Source organism: Diabrotica virgifera, chromosome 4 (assembly GCF_917563875.1).
Source record: "Diabrotica virgifera virgifera chromosome 4, PGI_DIABVI_V3a".
In the NCBI taxonomy this organism is placed as follows: Eukaryota; Metazoa; Arthropoda; class Insecta; order Coleoptera; family Chrysomelidae; genus Diabrotica; species Diabrotica virgifera.
Genome location: NC_065446.1, coordinates 243,336,829 through 243,356,502, shown reverse-complemented (window position 1 = coordinate 243,356,502; position 19,674 = coordinate 243,336,829). Strand labels below are relative to the sequence as shown.

General features: G+C 32.5%; 1 protein-coding gene across 3 annotated transcripts in view; it reads left to right on the top strand.

Annotated features, from left to right (window-relative positions):
* The first annotated feature begins 51 nt into the window (after nt 1–51).
* Nucleotides 52–19,674, top strand: part of LOC114347380 (ubiquitin carboxyl-terminal hydrolase 20) — a 56,707-nt gene continuing 37,084 nt past the window's right edge. Inside the window, exons 1-4 of one of the 3 annotated variants that reach the window (XM_028298091.2) lie at nt 52–366; nt 721–796; nt 12,647–12,763; nt 19,331–19,520. In XM_028298091.2, coding sequence (XP_028153892.1) covers nt 725–796; nt 12,647–12,763; nt 19,331–19,520 — 379 coding nt within the window. In that variant the 5' untranslated portion in view covers nt 52–366; nt 721–724. Of the gene's footprint in view, nt 367–521; nt 648–720; nt 797–12,646; nt 12,764–15,874; nt 15,990–19,330; nt 19,521–19,674 lie in introns of those variants that run through there. The other 2 variants (XM_028298098.1, XM_028298103.2) reach the window with 2 other exon arrangements.

Here is a 19,674-nt window from a genome sequence, read left to right as displayed (position 1 = left end):
ACACTTGACTTTGACAACTATTGACATTTTGACATCGACATTTAAAGTTAAAATTTACTGTCGGTTTAAAGAGCAAAGTGTGAATAATAATAATCGTCAATTTGTTGAATTGTGCAATTATTTTTAAGAAAATTCTGTACACCCAATCAAATCTAATCATTGTCGAACGTTCGGGGAATACGTAAACTCATCTTTCAACTCACAACAATGCCTGTGACATGTCAGAAATAACTTGAAACGTCAAATCAACAATTAAACATGAAATTTTAATAAAAAAATCTATAAATTTTACTTGTTTGTTAAACTGCAGTCTAATTTAATTAACAAATTAGAATTTTGAATAAACAGAAGCTTCTCTTTATTAAGGTAACTACTTAAGTTCGTTTAAAATTGTAATTTTATTGTTTTTAAAATTATTATTAAGGGATTAATTATACTATTACAATGTAGTTACAACTTTATCATCATCCTTACACCCTTTATTAGCATAAACAATAATGCTGACATAATTCATAACCTATATCTGTAAATTCTTTTGTCATTTGTATGACACATTAAAAAGTTTAGTTTTTATTGAATTAAACTTTGTACTTATAAATTATGGTGAATATAACTTAACAATTAAAGTTACAATTTTATACTTCAAGGTGCGAGACAATTGTTTTTTAACAGTTCCAAGGTGTAAACTGCAATAAAACGTTTTACATCAATTTTTTCTAGGGAAATGGTTTATTCGTGTAGTCATGTGGCTGTAGCGGAGAACATTCCAATTTCTACTTTGTTAAATTCTAGAGAGGTAAGGTATTGTTAAGAGGTAATGTATAAAGTGTTATAGTGGATAAAGCAGTACAGTAGAACCCCTACTATTCATGTTCCTTGGGACCGGACATGGTACCGATAATCTGAACATGTATTTCTTATATATAATACATACCTACATACATAATATCGTGGACATACTGGAAAAATCCACTAACTCCATTTTTTTTTCAATTTTGACATTTTAATACCATTAAATCCACAAACATCAATATGTTAACATGAAAAACCATGTATCTCCAAACTCTTCATCCACCGTGCTTAATCTTAACAATGATTTTTAGCGAAATTTTTATACAGTAGAAATAAATTAAGTGCACTTAGTTGATTCTTAGGGAGCGTTCAAGTATTACGTAACGCAATTTTTGAGGATTTTTGACCCCCCCTCCCCCCATGTAACGCACCATAACGTTTTTCTGTACCCTCCTCCCCTACCTAAACGTTATGTAAAACCCAAGTGGCCATTTGAACCTAAATGGAAAACGAGGTTGCGAAAAGTACCGGAAACTCAGTAAAAGAACTTTGTTATTATTTTAATGGCATTTGAGGTAATAATAAAAACTTACAATCATAATTCAGCCTTAAATGTCCACTGCTGAACATAGGCCTCCTCCCCTCGTTTCCAACCACATCTATCCTGCGCTGCTCTCATCCAGTTTTTATTTAGCTTTCTTAAGTCGTCAGTCCATCTTGTAGGAGGTCGACCGTTTCTTTTGTCTTCGCTTGACCTCCATTCCAATAACCTTTTTGTCCATCTCCCATCTGTCATTCTGGCAATGTGTCCTGCCCATCTCCACTTCAACCTGGCTAGCCTTCAATGACGTCAATCACCTTAGTTCTTCTCCTGATTTCTTCGTTTTTGATTTTGTCTTGCAGAGTTATTCCTAACATTGAGCGCTCCATTCTTCTCTGCGTTACTCTTAGTTTGGTAGCCGAGGCTTTAGTTAAGGTAAGTGTTTCTGATCCGTACGTCAAGACTGGGAGGACGCACTGATCAGATACCTTTCTCTTTAGGCATGTGGGCAACTCACTTTTAAAAGTTTCTCTCAGTTTTCCAAATGCTGCCCACCCAAGAACAATTCTTCTATTCAGTTCATGTATCTGGTTATCCCTGCCACTCGTAATTTCATGTCCCATGACATGAAATATGTTCAAAACTTACAATAATAATCTTTTATTATTAATTTTACATTTACATTTACATTTTCCCTACTTGGCCCCATCCTTACATACATTTTTGGTCTCATTCTTTATTGTTCTTCTCATGCATTCTTCTATTTTATCTTTTTTAATAAAAGCTTAAAATAAAATAACATATTTATAATTTAAACATTTTATTTTGCTTAGTAAAAATTTTTGTATAACGAATAATATATGATGTTACCAGTAGTTTCGGAAAAATAGTGAAAAAAATGTGTAAAACTTTTTGTACTTCAACGCCCTGTATCGTGAAAATGCATGCCGTTACCAAAATTATTTAGTAAGCAAACCCCAATTATTTTTTAATTTTTCACCTATCCTAGAGATCGTGTTACTTTTTCTGAAACACCTTGTATATATATATAAGAAGGCACTTATGGAATAAAATTATTTCTGTCTTTGTATTAAATAATTTTAAAAAACGCTGGAACCCGTAGATTTTCATATATAAAATGTGTGCTTTTTAAACAAATTTAAATGTAGGTACAGGGTGATTCATGCAAGCCTAGCGTAGTCCATAATCTTTAATATTAATTAAACACCCTGTATATTTTTGTTTTTAGAAGCTGCTTAACAACCTCACCTCAAAAATGTGGATTATGTAGGGTCTATTATGAATAATGCAAGGTGAAATTTTGAAATTATGTATAATTTTCGTCAAGATGTTAATCACATAAAACTTTGAAATTAATAATTCAGGAATCACATTTTAAATAAGGGTATTATTTTTTAAAATATCTATCACTTTTCTAAACTAAGTATGAATATAGTGGGATTTGTATTTAATGCTTTTTATTTAAAGACATTTTTAAATAATTTGAAAATATGCATACATATTTAAAACATTAATGAATACCTACCTACTGCTGAAAACGATACTGCATGTTATGGACTTAAATTACCCATTTCATTTTTACCAAAATATAAAGTACCTACCTATCTATTCATCAGATAAACCCATAAATAACTCCGAGGGAACAGTTCCGGATATTGGAAACATAATATGACACATGGTCTTTTGAAAACAAAACAATTCTCAACGAAAGAATCCCTTGTTACTAACTTAGGTTAGGCACTTGACATCATTTTTATCCTGAAAATCCTTTGTCGCTAACTTTACCATCAAATATAATTTAGGTGAAGTGAAACGAAAGAAGATTAATGTTGTTCTGAAGCTATTTTCTTGTGGCATTTTTACAATTTTAACTATTTAGAATGGGAAATAAGCCACAATATTATTAAAAAATGATTTTTATTAACGTTTCGATGCCCAAATCGGGTGCCGTTGTCAAAATACAAAATACTATTAATATAAACAAAAATGTTGTTGCTTAGTAAAAAAATTCTTCTAATAATTTATTTAATTTGACTCATTTATATCGGCAATTCAGATACATATGGTACATTTTAAAGTAGACTTTAAAATGATATTGCCAATATTTATGAGTTGCGTTCCTGGGACGACTTTACTGAAAGATAGTTCATTCGATTACATGAAATCAACCCCAACTCAAGAATATCCGTCACAAAAAAAATCATAGCATGTGATCTGCCTTTAAAAAGACAACCACATGCAACGGTGACATTAAAATTCTCGCGTTAGAGATCTCATAGTAAATCACGAGGGAAAACCAGGAAAAACCTCGTGATACTATCCCGACATCGTAAGTATTTGGTCTTACATTTAATTTATTCTCAAAATTAATATTGACGGATATTCTTGAGTTGGGGTTGATTTCATGTAATCGAATGAACTATCTTTCAGTAAAGTCGTCCCAGGAACGCAACTCATAAATATTGGCAATATCATTTTAAAGTCTTCTACTTTAAAATGTACCATATGTATCTGAATTGCCGATATAAATGAGTCAAATTAAATAAATTATTAGAAGAATTTTTTTACTAAGCAACAACATTTTTGTTTATATTAATAGTATTTTGTATTTTGACAACGGCACCCGATTTGGGCGTCGAAACGTTAATAAAAATCATTTTTTAATAATATTGTGGCTTATTTCCCATTCTAAATAGTTAAGAAAGAAGATTATGCCCTGTTGGATGTTGGGCTTTGGGTTGTATAATATAAATGAGAAATGGTTTACATTTGAGCAATGAATTTTTTTAGAGTTTTCGGTTGATTTTATACAGTTTTCAGTAGATAAGTAGATTGGAGTTCAAATCAGTAGGTTTTATACAGTTTTCAGTAGATCGGAATTCAAATCGGTAAGTCTACTGGAAAATCAGTAGACAAATCATAATACAATTCAGGGGTCTATGTAAAACATAAAAGAAATTATGTAGTTGTTTTTATTTAAGTTAAAAAATAATGTTACGTAACGCGCTGTTTAGAACCCCCCTCCCCCCCATGTAACGCGCCGTAACGTTTTACAAAACCCCACTCCCCCCAAAACTGCGTTACGTAATACTTGAACGCTCCCTTATTTATAGAAAATTACAGAGCCGTTATATTAAATAGGTACATTCAATGACAAGGAAAATCCATTTACTCCATCTTTTTCACAGTTTTCATGAATAAAATAATGTTTTCCAAAATATATAATTTACATGTATGTGCTCATCACCTGTGGTTAACATCCTTTAAAATCATATTTAGGTACCAAAGCTTGAACAGCCAGAGTTCTTGATTTTTAAAAGGTATAAAGGTACAATAATGTTTAAATGCGTTTTTTTCAAAACTGTACTTTTGTTAGTTCATTTCCCCAGTATGCCCACTTGCCCACGATATGTACCTACCATAAAAAGGTAACAGAAAAAATAAATCTTTCATTATGAGTCTCCCTCTTGGCTTATAGAGTTTCTGCGAGTGATTTGCAGTGACACTATTTTAATAAAACGTCAAAAATACAGTTTGAGTAATAGAAAAATATAGAACGGATAATCTGCAGCTCGGATAATCCGCACACCGATAATTGGGGTTCTACTGTATATGTAAATACTGCTTGTATATTAAGTATACTTAGTTTTAATGTGTCAATAACGTCAAATATGTGGATGACATAGTTGTATTCGCTGACAGTTATGAAGCCCTCCTGGAGTTAATGAATTACAGAAATAAGTCTTGGACTATTTGGACTTTTACTAACCATTAAGAAAACAAAATGTATGATAATCTATATGAATGAGCAGTAATTTGGAAAAATGAGTGTGAATGGTCAACAAATAGAAAGAACCTACCTTGGTACCTATGAACGTTAATAAAAGATCTGCATTTTAAAAAATGACTAACCTATTTAAATCTCATAATTTATCAATACCATAAAAATTAGGGTACTACGATGTTATATCTTCCCTTTAGTGTTGTAATGAGTTGTGTCATGGACTCTCACAGACGCTATGTGCAAGAAAATTAAGGCTTTCGAAATGTGGCTTTATATTCGAATCCTAAAGATATCTTATACCAACTTTGTTACTAATCAGGACATCTTATTAAGAATACAAATAGAAAGAGTCAAGTCAAGTCATTTATTCATGTCAATATACAAAAGTACTTACATACGTCGAAAAATAGTATACAGCTTTGGTTCACAGATATAAAATACAAATATAAAAACACAAGATATCAAATACAAGTATAAAAACACAAGGCATAATATGAAATAATACATACATCAATTAAGACAAACACTTTCTGGGTTACTAAGAATAAACAAAGAACAATTCAACAATTATTCACAACCCAGTTCCAAGCATTAAAGTTAAAATTTAAAAATTCATCACTGCTGTAAAATGCTTGGCTTATGAGAAAATTCTTTAGTTGTTTTCTAAATTGTAAAGTTGGTAATTCAGTAATTTCAGTAGGCAACTTGTTGTAAAATGTTAAACCATATGAGTTTGGTCCGTCTCTACTTCTTTGGAGCCTGGTGTAGGGCAGTATTAAGGCATGCTTATTTCTGGTTTCATATTGGTGTACATCCTCATGTCTTTGATGACAATCTATATTTTGTTTCACATGAACAAGACTCTCCAGAATAAATAGCGAAGGCAGAGTCAGTATGTGCAGTGCAACAAATGCTTGCCGACATTCTTTCTGATAGGACAGGCCAGCAATTATCCTTACTATTCTTCTCTGAATACGAAAGACATCTTTGGCTCCAGCACTGTGACCCCATGCCAAAATTGCATAGCTGATGTGTGAATGACACAGTGCAAAATAGGCCTGTTGTAAAGTGAACTGAGATACACACTCAGAAAGTCTTCTAATCAGAAAAGTTGTAGTTCCTAACTTAGCAACAAGGGACCGTGTATGAGCCTTCCAACATAATCCTGCTCCAAGTAAACTCCCAAAAATTTTATTTGTTTGTCTGCATCTCCGGATGGAAGCTGTCTTGTTGAAAAAATCAAAGACTGGGTTTTATTGATGTTTAGAAGCAACATATTTGCTGCAAACCATTGTTCTGCCTTATCTTGTGCTTGCTTTGATGCCTCTATTGCTGCCTTACAATCCCAATCTTTACAGGTAATAGTAGTATCATCAGCAAAAAGAGTAAATGAACTGGTAAGGTCTATCTGTGGAAGATCATTAATATAAATTAGAAACAAAAGTGGTCCCAATATTGAGCCTTGAGGTAATCCAATATTTATAGCACTCTCTGCCGACCTCACTCTACCCACCTGCACACTCTGCTTTCTATCGGAGAGATAGCTGGAGAACATTGCAATGCTACTATCTCCAAACCCATATCTCTCCAATTTCCTGAGAAGCAGTTCATTTGAAACACAATCAAAAGCTTTGCTCAGGTCACAAAATGTAACCGACAGATAGCAGCTCTGCTCAAAAGCCTCTTGAATCTTCATCACTAAGTCCATGATGGCCTTTGTCGTATTTAGACCCCTCCTAAAACCAAACTGACTATTTGTGAACAAATTTTTGGATTCAAAGTACTTAATAATCATTGCTGCCATACATTTCTCAAATACCTTTGATATTATAGGAAGGAGTGATATTGGCCTATAATTGGATGGGTCATCATTGTCACCCTTCTTATAGATCGGTACCACCACTGCTTTTTTGAGCAGATCAGGAAAGATGCTTTCCTTAAAGCAGTGATTTATAAGTGTTGTTAATGGACCAGCAATGAGATGTTTCACTCCTTTTATTATGTTAACCGAGAATCCAAAGTAGTCTCTACTTTTCTTGTTCACCATATTTGTTAAAATGTCTCTGGTTTCAACGAGAGAAACATCTTGGAAGAAAAATTCTTCCCCAAACATGGTGACATTAAAATCCAAGGGATTGAAAAAGGAGGGTTGAATCTGGGTTTGCAAGTTACAGGCGACATTAGTGAAGAAGTCATTAAATTCATTAGGTGTAATTTTTGTTTCTAACTTACTTTTAGACTTGTTTCTGTGTTCATTGATGATATCCCACATACACTTAACTGGATTGGATGCAGTTGAAATAAGGTTATCATTGGCCCTTTGTTTAGCAGATTTTATTGCTAATTTGTAATCTTTTTTGTGATTTGCTAATAGAGTTTTCTGAGCCAATGTAGGAAACTCATCATACTACTCCTTTAGTAAGTACAGTGTTTCCCTCATGGACTTCAAATCATCGTTGAACCAGTTTATTAGTCGACTTTGATCTCTACGTTTTTTATAGGATTTTTCAGGAAAAGAGTGTAAGAAAGCCTTACTTAATTCATTATGAAATGCAAAGAATTTAGCTTCAGCAGGCAAGTCAGAATCTTTAAGAAACTCCCATTTTAAACCTTCAAAATATAAGAAAAAAGAACATTTACCCTTTTGTGTAATTGGTCTAAAAACAGATCTAACAAGTGCTGGATCATTACCACCAGTAGGCACAAGGAAATCAAGAAGCTGGCCACAATGATCAGAGAGTGCAGTCTCAACAACCTCCAGATTACAGTCATGATGATCCAAACTCCACATATTTCCACGCATTTTACAACAGTCATGGCATTTACTTCATTTATTAATTTAAAATCATACATGGATTTAAGAAAAATAGCTGTTAACCACAATAAAACAGCCAAAATGAATACCTTGGTCACATCATAAGGTTCGAGCAACATATGGACTGCTGCAACTAATTTTACAGGGAAAAGTAGAAGGAAATGAGGACCAGTAAGGCAAAAGATTTCCCCTCTGAAAAATCTATATACAGGGTGTCCCCGAAAATAGTGCGTTCCTTAAAGGTATAGGTAGAAGGCACAATGTAGAGCAAAAAAGTCTTATAACTTTTTTTTCTACATTGATCCGTTTGACCAAAAAACGAAAATACATTTTGATATGCAAATTGAAGTCTGGCAACAACGCGCAACTCAAAAATCTAAAGGTTAAAAAAGTAGGTTTTTAGGTCAGTTGCATCTGGTAGGTAAAATAATGTAAATATCAACCAAACCCATATCCATTATTTTGCAGGTAGGTATCTACGATGTCAACAACCGCAAAAATCACACCTCAAAGTAAATAAACAAGGGGTTATTAGGTTAAATTTCCACAGTCACAGCAAGTTCTTCTAGGCTACGTTGCCATGTCATTCAAATTTATGAAAATAAAAATTCACTTATATGGAGAACAATGTAATTTTTTTCTTGGAAACGAAGAAAATCTATAAATGTTATACAAATTTTTTGTTCCAAATTGTGTATTATATCCATACCTTAAAGGAACACACTATTTTCGGGGACACCCATGATTCAACAAAATCACAAATCTTTTCAGAGCAGCAGTGCAAAGTATAGATTGCCATGATGGTCACCAGCATCCAAAACGGATAGGCACTACAAGAAGAAGAAGAAAATTTAAGAACAGGAAAATATGTGTTTTATTTTTCTGTTTATACTAAGATTTATGGAAATGGAGATTGTTTCACTTATCTAATATGGTGATATTATTTGTTTCGGCTTATTCGATTCGAATTTCAAAATTGTTGTTGAATAAAGGTCTGTTCCCTAGAGTAGAAGTGCATGTCAAGGGATCTTTTTTGTTAAATGGATCACTTCTTCTGTGTCTTGTTTGTAAAATTATCCCTTTTATTCAGTGTTAAATTTGGTATAATCCTCACACATTATTTTGTAAACATCACTTTATAAACATTCATGAAAGAATATGAGTATTTTTACAGCACTTATGAACATATCTTTACAAGTGCTTAGAATAAAACTCAACATTTGAAAGTCTTCACCATAGATGTATGATTAAGAGTAGTGATGTGAGAAGAGAATATTCTCTTGAGAGTTGCTGTGTCCTTAATCGTGCTAAGACGATACATAAAAAAGAAAAATGAAAAACAGAAAATGTGGATACGGCTTTTCTAAGTAAACGCGAAACAATGAGTAATTTAACTATGAAAATAATGCTAGACAATTATTTGTTTAAGAATTTTACAAGAATGTCAAAAAGTGATTTCTAACTATTAATAAATATGATAGGGCCAAGAATAGAGAAGAAAGATCAAACATGAGAAACTCAATACCAATCTCAACAAGATTAGCAATTGTTATTTATGTATACTAAAAGTTTTAGTTTAATGTATTTGTTCAGCGTGCACTACTCTTCCACTTGTCTCATAGTTCCAGAAGTATGCCAAGTTCCACAACTCTGGACGTAAATGTACTGCATTAATAAACATTATTGTGATTTCATTTGACCATGTATTCATCTTTTCTTTGTATGTTTTGACAAAACCAAATTAAATTTCAACAGTGTACAAGAAATAAAGAGGAAATACAGAGCAACATGCAAAATTTTCCACAGCAGTTCGACTTTATCAGCAACGCATCAGGCACTGCAATATTGTTCAAATACCAGTAAGATTTCGGCGACATGGCTCAGCCAAACGGCGATATTTTCATTAGATGGCTGTAACGTTGCCAGAAACATACCAAATATATATTTTCGTAAAACGTAGACGAATCCATGACTGAGCTGGCGACTAGTGAAAAACAAAATCCCACAACTTCTCATCAGTACATTGAAATGCAGAATGTAGATGACCAGGATGAGCTAATGATAGAAATAGATTCTGAAAATTTTAGGGCTCATGTTTTTCTGATTAAATAACCTCATCCATTACTTGCATTATTTGTTGTTAAGAAGAAACTTTCCTTTTTTTGTCAAATAATTTTTGTGTTCTCTGTTGTTTTTGTATTTTGTTTATATATAAATAACACTGTTGTTTAGTCTCATAATTTTGTATACAATTTCATGATTTTTAATACCCTATTTCATCTTCAACAATATTCCTAAGTGCGTCATAGGGTTCATTCTCAGAAAATTCTCCATATCGAGAATATTCTCCGATTTTTCATTCTCGAGAATTTTCCAACACTAATTAAGAGTGCATACTTTGGCACCTCTCATAGGAGTAATATCCATCTTTGAACAACCAAAAGCAACACAAATTAAGCAGAACACAACATTATAACCACCTCTGCTACTATCAGAAATCACTGAAATAAAATACATGGGAAAATACTAAATATAGTCGGAAAAATTAAAGAATACCCATGAACGATCACATCAATCACTTATTTTGTATTTGCTGTCTTTTTCTATAAATATCAAACGTTTGTTATAGAAAAAGACAGCAAATACAAAATAAGTGATTGATGTGATCGTTCATGGGTATTCTTTCATTTTTCCGACTGTACGTACATATTAAAAAATGTATACATATTTTTTTGCCTACGTACCAAAAGCTTTACATACTTAATTTATTTCGATCCACTTCAAAATTAATGCACCAAGCAGGTAAAACTGGAAGGTGTACCCATACAAGTCTAAGTGATACACTGATTGCCCAAAAATATTGGAGAATGTGGAGCCGGTATAGTAGGGACAAAGCAAGGGATACATTTTCCAGTAGGTCTATCTAAGGTTGTCACAATTTTTCAGGTGGAAATAATGGCAATCTATCATCATCATCAATGGTGCTACAGCCCTATGAAAGAGCCTCGACCTTTCCCAAGTCTATTACGCCAGTCAGTCCTATCCATTGCCAACGGTTGCCAGTTTGCTGCGCCTATTTTTCTCCTATCCTCATCCACACCATCGTTCCATCTGAGTTTTGGCCTACCCCTATTTCTACTTCCCGCAGGTTGTGACATAAGGATTCTTTTAGGAGGGTTGTTCTGCTGTGATCTTGCTAGATGTCCTGCCCATCTTAGTCTTCCTATTCTTATAAGAGATACTACGTCTTTACCACCAAATTTTTGTTTATATCGTGGTATACCTCCTAAGTTGTACCTCCTCCTCCAAACACAATTTTCACAAATGCCACCGAATATTCCTCTCAGGATCCTTCGTTCAAATATAAGCAGAAGGTGTTCATCTGCCTTGGAAATGGTCCATGCCTCTGATCCATATGTCAACACTGGTTGTATAAGGGTTTTGTAAGATGGTTATTTTTGTTTTTTTGACTTAAGTTTCTGCTTCTCATATGTCTACTCAGTCCAAAATAGCATTTGTTTGCTAGGATTATCCTTCACTTTATTTCTTCCCTCGTGACGTTCTCCTTGGTGATCAGGGAGCCTAAGTATGTGAATTTGTCCACCATTTCAAAGGTAGAGTTATCAACCGTGAATTTGTGACCGATGTTTCTGGCTCTATTGTTAAGTGTTGATACCATCATCTTAGTTTTCTCCTCGTTTACTTTCAGGCCCATATTTTTTGAGGCATTTGAGAAGGTGGTATACATTTCTTCTAGCTTGCATGTTGTTGCGGGCAACTAGGTCCACGTCATCTGCATATGTCAAAATTTGGGATGATTTATTAAAAATATTTCCTCTATCAATCTATCACTGTGTGGAAGAAACAGAGAGGCAGAAAATAATGTACCATTCGATTGTCATCTTTACAGATAGCCAGGTAGCACTTAAGGCACTCAGTTCAATAGAGATCAATTCTAACCTAGTATGGGATTGTGTGTATGCCCTGAATAAACAAGGTGACCGTAGCAAGGTTACAGTAGCCTTCAAAAGTGGGTAGCTCACAAATCTTTGGACTGGTGGAGGAATTCACTAGGTCAAATACAGGTGAAACAATTCGTTATAGAACTTTCGCCAAAATTTACAGCAGGCTCTTTTAGAAGACAGTAAACAGTCAAAGCCATAATAGGTCTGCTAATAGGGCACTGAAAGCTGAATAGGCAGTTGAAGGTGGTGGGATTGGTAGATGATGACCTATGCAGCTTCTGACGTGTAGAAGAAGAAACAGTAGAGCACATTTTATGTTAGTGTGACAGCCTGGAAAATGTATGGTTATTTGCATTAGGCAAAGAAAAACCATTAACAAAGAGATACATAGAAGGTTCAGTCTCGTGTATTAGACCTTTTAAAAAGGGTCAGGGTAGAGAATGTAATCTAGGGAAGTCATCCACAATAGATATGAAAAGGTCTTAAAGGAATAGGCTAAAAGCCACCTCATTGAATTTATCTATTTTGATCCAAAACCTTTTATAAAAGTTACTATTGCTACCGCTTTAATATTTATTTGTGTGTAGTTAATAATTACTGTCAATGTCAGCACTAACTTTTAATAAAAATTAATAAATATATCGTAAAAGTAAATTTCATGGTCAGTAATAAACTAATAAACAAAAATTTAATTACATGCTAATCATTTTTGTTTATCATTTTTTTAGATAATATGTGCCGATTGTGACTGCCGTGGTCCTCATTTGTGGATATGCTTGCACAAGAATTGTTTGAGGATAGGTTGTGCAGAAAAATCAAATGATCATAGCACCATACATAATGCAGTAAGTGTGAATTTGATATTTTAAATGTTTATATGTTTATTTCAAATGTTTAAATGAAGTTTTCAATCAAGTCCATGTTTATTGTCCTTTTCATGATCATTTTTCAGTGCGTAACAAATGATAGGAAAAAGGGTAAGTCCGTGATAATACACATTTATGACATTTATTCTAACATGACATTTTAGTTAAATCTGACAGTTGTCACATTTTATTTTCAATTTGGAATAAAAACAAATCAAATGTGCTTCTTGCATTTATAAAATGGTATTTTCTTTGATTTGTATAGTCTTATAAATTATACAGATTATATTTGTAATATTATTATCTAATTAAAAAAATATATTTTTTTATTATGGCGCCATCTATCGACAACTAGAATAACTAGAAGAAATGTTATAAAAATGTCACCGACGAAATGTAATCACCGACGTGCCTTTTTTTCTGTCACATACAATTTAATGCCTTAGAAAGAAATCGAAAAACTGTGACGCACTGAAAGATGATCATGAGAAATACTGTAGCATTGATTCTATTTTGCTTGACAAAGTCCATAAACTTGGATTTTGTTTTTATCATAAAATGATTCAATTTAAATTTTTTAATACCAATAAAAATTCATTCAAACTGTCTGGAATTTTAGAAATAATCCAGAAATCAATTTACACGTTTCGTGCGGATGGCATACATGTGAGCCACATGATGCCTTTACCAATGTGCGGACGGCTCGCATGTATGCCATTGATTATACACATTTTTAATGTGTGTTATTTTTATCTGTTCAAAGTTTAAGTCTTAAGATCAGACGTCCCGCACGCAATGTGTTAACAGTGAAAAAATTCTTTCAAACTAATCATACATTCAAAGTTAAATGTAATTGATGGATTCGACCGTTACTTGATGGAAGTTCATTTTATCTGGCAGTAAAACACTGAAAACTTTTGGTTTCTATATTTCCACAAAATTTATTATTTACAACTATGTGACTACAGCTGTTTCGGCAGAGTGCCTTTCTCAAGTGATATAATTTACAATGTGTTTGCCTTTTTAAGTCTCTAACTGAAGAGGTTGAGGAGTGGGGAGCTGTTTGTCTCGAGTTGGTCATTCAGAATTATATCTGTATTTTTTAGTTTATTAATTTCCATAGATTCTAAAAAAGATAGCTTAAGGCTTTTATTTTGGATATGCAGAATTTGAAACTCTTCATTGAAAGAATGATTATGATCTAGAAGGTGAAGTGCGTATGTAGAAGTGTCTGTTTTCTATTGTTGAAAGCCCTTTTGTGTTCTGCTATCCGTTTGTCAAAAGTTCTGCCAGTTTGGCCGATGTACGTTTTCGGACAGTCACCACAAGTTAGTTTGTACACACCACTCTGTAGTCGCTTTTTCTTTCGGCTTTTATTGTTCTTAATATATTTGCTTAAGTTGTTGTTAGTTCTGAAAGCTGGTATTATTCCTTTCATTTTTATGCCAGGACATAAAAATGAAAGGAATAATACCGGCTTTCAGAACTAACAACAGCTTAAGCAAATATATTATATATATATATTAACAACAATAAAAGCCGAAAGAAAAAGCAACTACAGAGTGGTGTGTACAAACTAACTTGTGGTGACTGTCCGAAAACGTACATCGGCCAAACTGGCAGAGCTTTTGACAAACGGATAGCAGAACACAAAAGGGCTTTCAACAATAGAAAAACAGACACTTCTACATACGCACTTCACCTTCTAGATCATAATCATTTTTTCAATGAAGAGTTTCAAATTCTGCATATCCAAAATAAAAGCCTTAAGCTATCTTTTTTAGAATCTATGGAAATTAATAAACTGAAAAATACAGATATAATTCTGAATGACCAACTCGAGACAAACAGCTCCCCACTCCTCAACCTCTTCAGTTACAGACTTAAAAAGGCAAACACATTGTAAATTATATCACTTGAGAAAGGCACTCTGCCGAAACAGCTGTAGTCACATAGTTGTAAATAATAAATTTTGTGGAAGTATAGAAAACAAAAGTTTTCAGTGTTTTATTGTGAGATTAAATGTAATTTTAAACTATTGGTAAATTCTATAAAATTTGTTGCACTAAAGATCTAAGTAGGTTGAAGTACGGAGAGACTGTATGGCCTTAACGACCTCACATGTATAGAGATGGGTATAACTGAAGGTTAAACTAACTAAGACACAGAATGATCAAATGAAATGAAAATAATTGCATTTTTTTAATACAATTCCATCTTTACACTACTTGCTAGGAACTCCTCATATTTTCTTTGTATGTATCTTTTAGTTATTTGACCATTTAAGACTGGATTGTGTTTAAAAACGGGATGTTCATTTTCCTAACTCTCAGAGCTAAATTTAATGGTTTAAGTTTTATATGAACTCTGTAACCAGTGTACAAACCGTTTATAAGTATTATTAAGAACTGGTTAATTTACAAAATGGATAATTACCAACCCGTAGAATAGGCTGACTTCCGCAAAGGATGTAGTACATCAGACCATGTGCTGACAATGAGAACATTGATATAGAAGGCAAATGAATACCAACTACCTGTATTTCATGTCTTCGTATACTGTGGGGCATAGAACAAGTTATTAATAATTGTAGAATGGACTCAAGATATAGGCAACTAATACATAATACAGTGATGAGCGCGCTAATAACCGGCAAAATAGCTCAAAAGGTGGAAAACATAATACATTGCAAAACAAAAAGAAATGAAACTAGTGGAGATGGAAATGATCGTTATAATGGTCTAAAATAACATTAAATTACATAGTTTTCCACCTTTGCAACAGCATCAATGTGAAACCTGCCAGAAGAACATTGTTTCAGGATGAATGTAGAATAGCATATTTGAGTTATAACCTGATAGCTGGTGTTTCAAGTATTTGTGATTATGAGATTAGCTCTGTGTTTATTGTTATATTTCTTCTGAGTAAGACTGTAATGATATACTTACAATAATGCAACTATAATTACACAACATTCATAAGAATTAACTCTTGAAATTATATATTAATCTAATCACTTATTAAAACATTTTTATCATTGTGATAATCTTACAACATTTATATTGAAAAGTAAGAGGCTATGGATAAGATAACTGATATTGTGATGCACGATATAAGATTATATCGAGAAAAAGTTAAGAAAACATTGAGATAATACATAATTAGTTTTTAGTTCAGAATTAGTACAAAATTCTTTCTGCATTAGGTATTTATTTATTTGTTTATGTTTTATTAATTATAGGGATTTTTTTATAAATTTGAATAAGGTGTGTAGTAAAACATGTTGTAGATTGGGAAAAAATATTCGGTTATAACAATTTGACTTCGTTTGTTATCTTGACTGCTTGTACTAGTGAATGGTTATGCTTGTAGTATAGTAATATGTAAGAAGCTTCCAAGACTATCAGAACTGGTATGATCATTCGACTAGTGATGTTGATTATAGTTACTTTCGAGTATTCGTTACAAATCGTTACTTTTGTATAAAGTAATCATATACAGTATTCGTTACTTTGATTACTATGATTACTTTTGTATTTGAGTACCGGTAATCATATCGAGAATCGTATTTCCCAGTAGGTAGGTCTGTATAGGTATTCCGATATAATAACGACCTTCACGAAGTACGAAGTAATCAGAGTAGTCAAAGTAATCATAGTAGATACAATAGTCGTTACTCGCTCTGATACGATTGGTACGAAGTAATCAGAGTAATCAAAGTAATAAAAGTAGATACAATAGTCGTTACTCGCTCTGATACGATTGGTACCAAGTAACGAAGTAATCAGAGTAATCAAAGTAACGATTTTCCTCTCTGTATAGTAACCGGTACTTTCGGTATTCGTAAGTAACGAGTACTTTGTAACGAATAGTTACTTTTTCAACATCACTACATTCGACAAACACTTTTAAAACTATTTCGAACTAATATTTACTACTATAATGCATATAATACAGATATGGCGGGTGCCTTTGGGCCATCGATTTCTGCCAATCTAGTTATTTTAATCTAACTCTTGCTCTGCCATTGCTTCTTGGACCTCAATATTACAAGTCCTCCATAGCTGTCTTCGTTTTTTCCTGTGAACAGGAGCCACACTCTTTTCTGCCTTCTATTCTCTTCCATTCTCTAAAGGTGTCCATACTACATAAGCTCTTCCTGTTGATGGTATCAGGAATGTTGTCTTCAACTTTCATCTTCTATCTGATCTCATATCTTATTCGTTCATGCTTGGAGATACTACAGCTTCTTCTCCAGTTATTATACGGTATTCTTTCCGGTGATCTAGAGTCTAGAGTATTTGTCGCCATCGATTTCTCTTGTAGTTATCTCTTTTTGTTAGTAAGTGTTTTGATGTTATCACTCCACCACAGGTTTTTTTATAATCTCGGTTTCGTTCTCTCAGTACTTCGTTAGACGCATCTTGTATGTGTCTCTCATTTTGCAAATAGTTCATTAACTAAACTTTCTGACGAGAAGTTCTGCAGTTGTTTATTGGCAGTTTGTTGGAACAAATTTTATATCAAAGTTTAGGTGAATACAAAAGATATTTTCAAGAAAGTTTCCAAAAATCATGTAAGGGAATCATTGTTTAAATAATTAAAAAGGGGACATTTTTGCACAATATTTACTTTTTTAACTGCTGCGGTAATTCACGTTTTTATGAAGGTCTTTAGGATTTTTTTCTGCAAAATTGAAGGGTAAAGCTTTCACTTCAGACTTACTAAATTAAATTTGACACATTATTTATTTAAATAAGTGTAGATAAAACTTGAAAAACAAATTTGCAAAAAATTATTATTTGCGTTTAAATAAGCACTATAATAGTTATTTACGATATAAGTGTTAAAAGTACACGTTTAAGGCACGCATGTGAAAGTTTGCAGAATGAGCGAAGCGAATTCTGCAATTCACATGAGTTCCTTAAAAATGTACTTTTTAACACGTATATCATACAATATTTTTTCTACAAACGTTTTATATATCAACAATTATAATTTATTCATTCTCAATTACAGGACAATACCTACAAAAACTTTTACTTAGAAGATTAAAAAGGGTTCAAGGCAGGTTTTGTTTATATTGAACTTGACTGACGGTTTTACTTAGAACTTGACTGACATTCCATTTTTATATTTTTCTTGACATTACATCAAAACTGCCTATATTGTCAATACGTAAATCATAACAACTATAAAATAACATCTTACTTTTATTGTTGTATATTCTAACAAATTTTAATAGTTTTTTCTACAAACGTGTTAAAAATGCAAAAAACAAACGTGTTAAAAACAGTTTAAATTAAATTTTAAAAAACCTTTTAAACCACCTTTTTCAAATTGCGCAAGTTGTACTATTAATATTAATGTTAACAAATGAAATATAAATATTTTGACGTTTCACAATTTGACAATTCACTTTTAACTGCAGTGCCTTAAAAATTTTAAAGCACTAGTGCTTTAAAGTAGCATTTTAACGCTCCTATGGAGTGCTAAAAATTGCATTTTTAACACGGTTGTAGAAAAATATTTTATTTTGTAGAAGTTGCGTTATGTTACTAGTATAAAGTAGTTACTAGTAAAAAAAATCGCCGAAAAAATATTTAAAAATTTATGAGATATTTAATGTGTTTATTAAAAATGTTACTATTTTTCAATTGCAAAAACGCGGTTGTTGCCAATAGAATATACACGTGTGTAAAGTCTCATTTTTTTAAATTTTTATGTGTGTTCAATAAATTATTAAATGTTTCGATCAATTTTTTTTGCTTTATAGTGGTAACATAACGCAACTTCTTCTGCAAAATAAAATATGTTATAGCGCTTATTTAAAACGCAAATAATAATTTTTTTGCAAATTTGTTTTTCAAGCTTTATATATAATTATTTAAATAAATAAAGGCTCAAATTAAATTCAGTAAGTCTTAAGTGAAAGGTTTATCCTTCAACTTTGCAGACAAAAGTCGTAAAGACCTTCATAAAAACGTGAATTACCACAGCAGCCAAAAAGTAAATATTGTGCAAAAATAATCCCTTTTTAATTATTTAAACAATAATCGCTTTATATAATTTGGATACTTTCCTGAAAATATATTTTGTATTCACCTAAACTTTGATAAAAAATTTGTTCCAACCCGTACGGAATTACATTTTGATTTACATGTATTGTAATGTAATTGTAATAATTATGTTAATTTGTTAATTAATATAATATAAATGATGAAACGATTGCAAGTTTAAGTCCATAAATGCAATGGTTAGGTAAAGAAAAGGGCCAATACTGACAATCTTATCCTTTTATTGATGTTAAAAAATGGGCTACCGGTTTCTGGACTTGTAAGTCCCTAAGTATCGAAACTAGTAGCCAATTTTTTAACATAAATAAAAGGATAAAATTGTCAGTATTGAACCTTTTCTTTACCTAACCATTGTAATATAATATAAGTAAACTTTTAGGGAATTAGAGAAGGAAACTGTTTTAGGGTAATAATAGAGAAATATTCCTTCAATAATGTTGCCATTAATAACCTAGTTTTTCTCTTATAGAACAATCCCACTCACTGTGTTCATATGAACCTCTCCACGCGGAGAATATGGTGTTACGATTGTAAAAGAGAGGTGTTCATGGATTCCCAAAACTACGATAGCGATCAAGAGGTCGACACTTTCACCGCAAGATCCAGAGACTCGGGCCATGGAAGTTATAGCACGCTTAGGACAAATACCCCGGAAAGAGGTAAGTACTTAATCATCAAAAGTATTTCCGGGATATTGGTATAAAAGTAAGTTCTGGCAAATCTGACTAAGAATTCACTTGAAAAAACAACTGAGCAAATGACTGAGCAACGCACGACCAACTCACGACAATTTTGAACAAAAGCAATAGACAA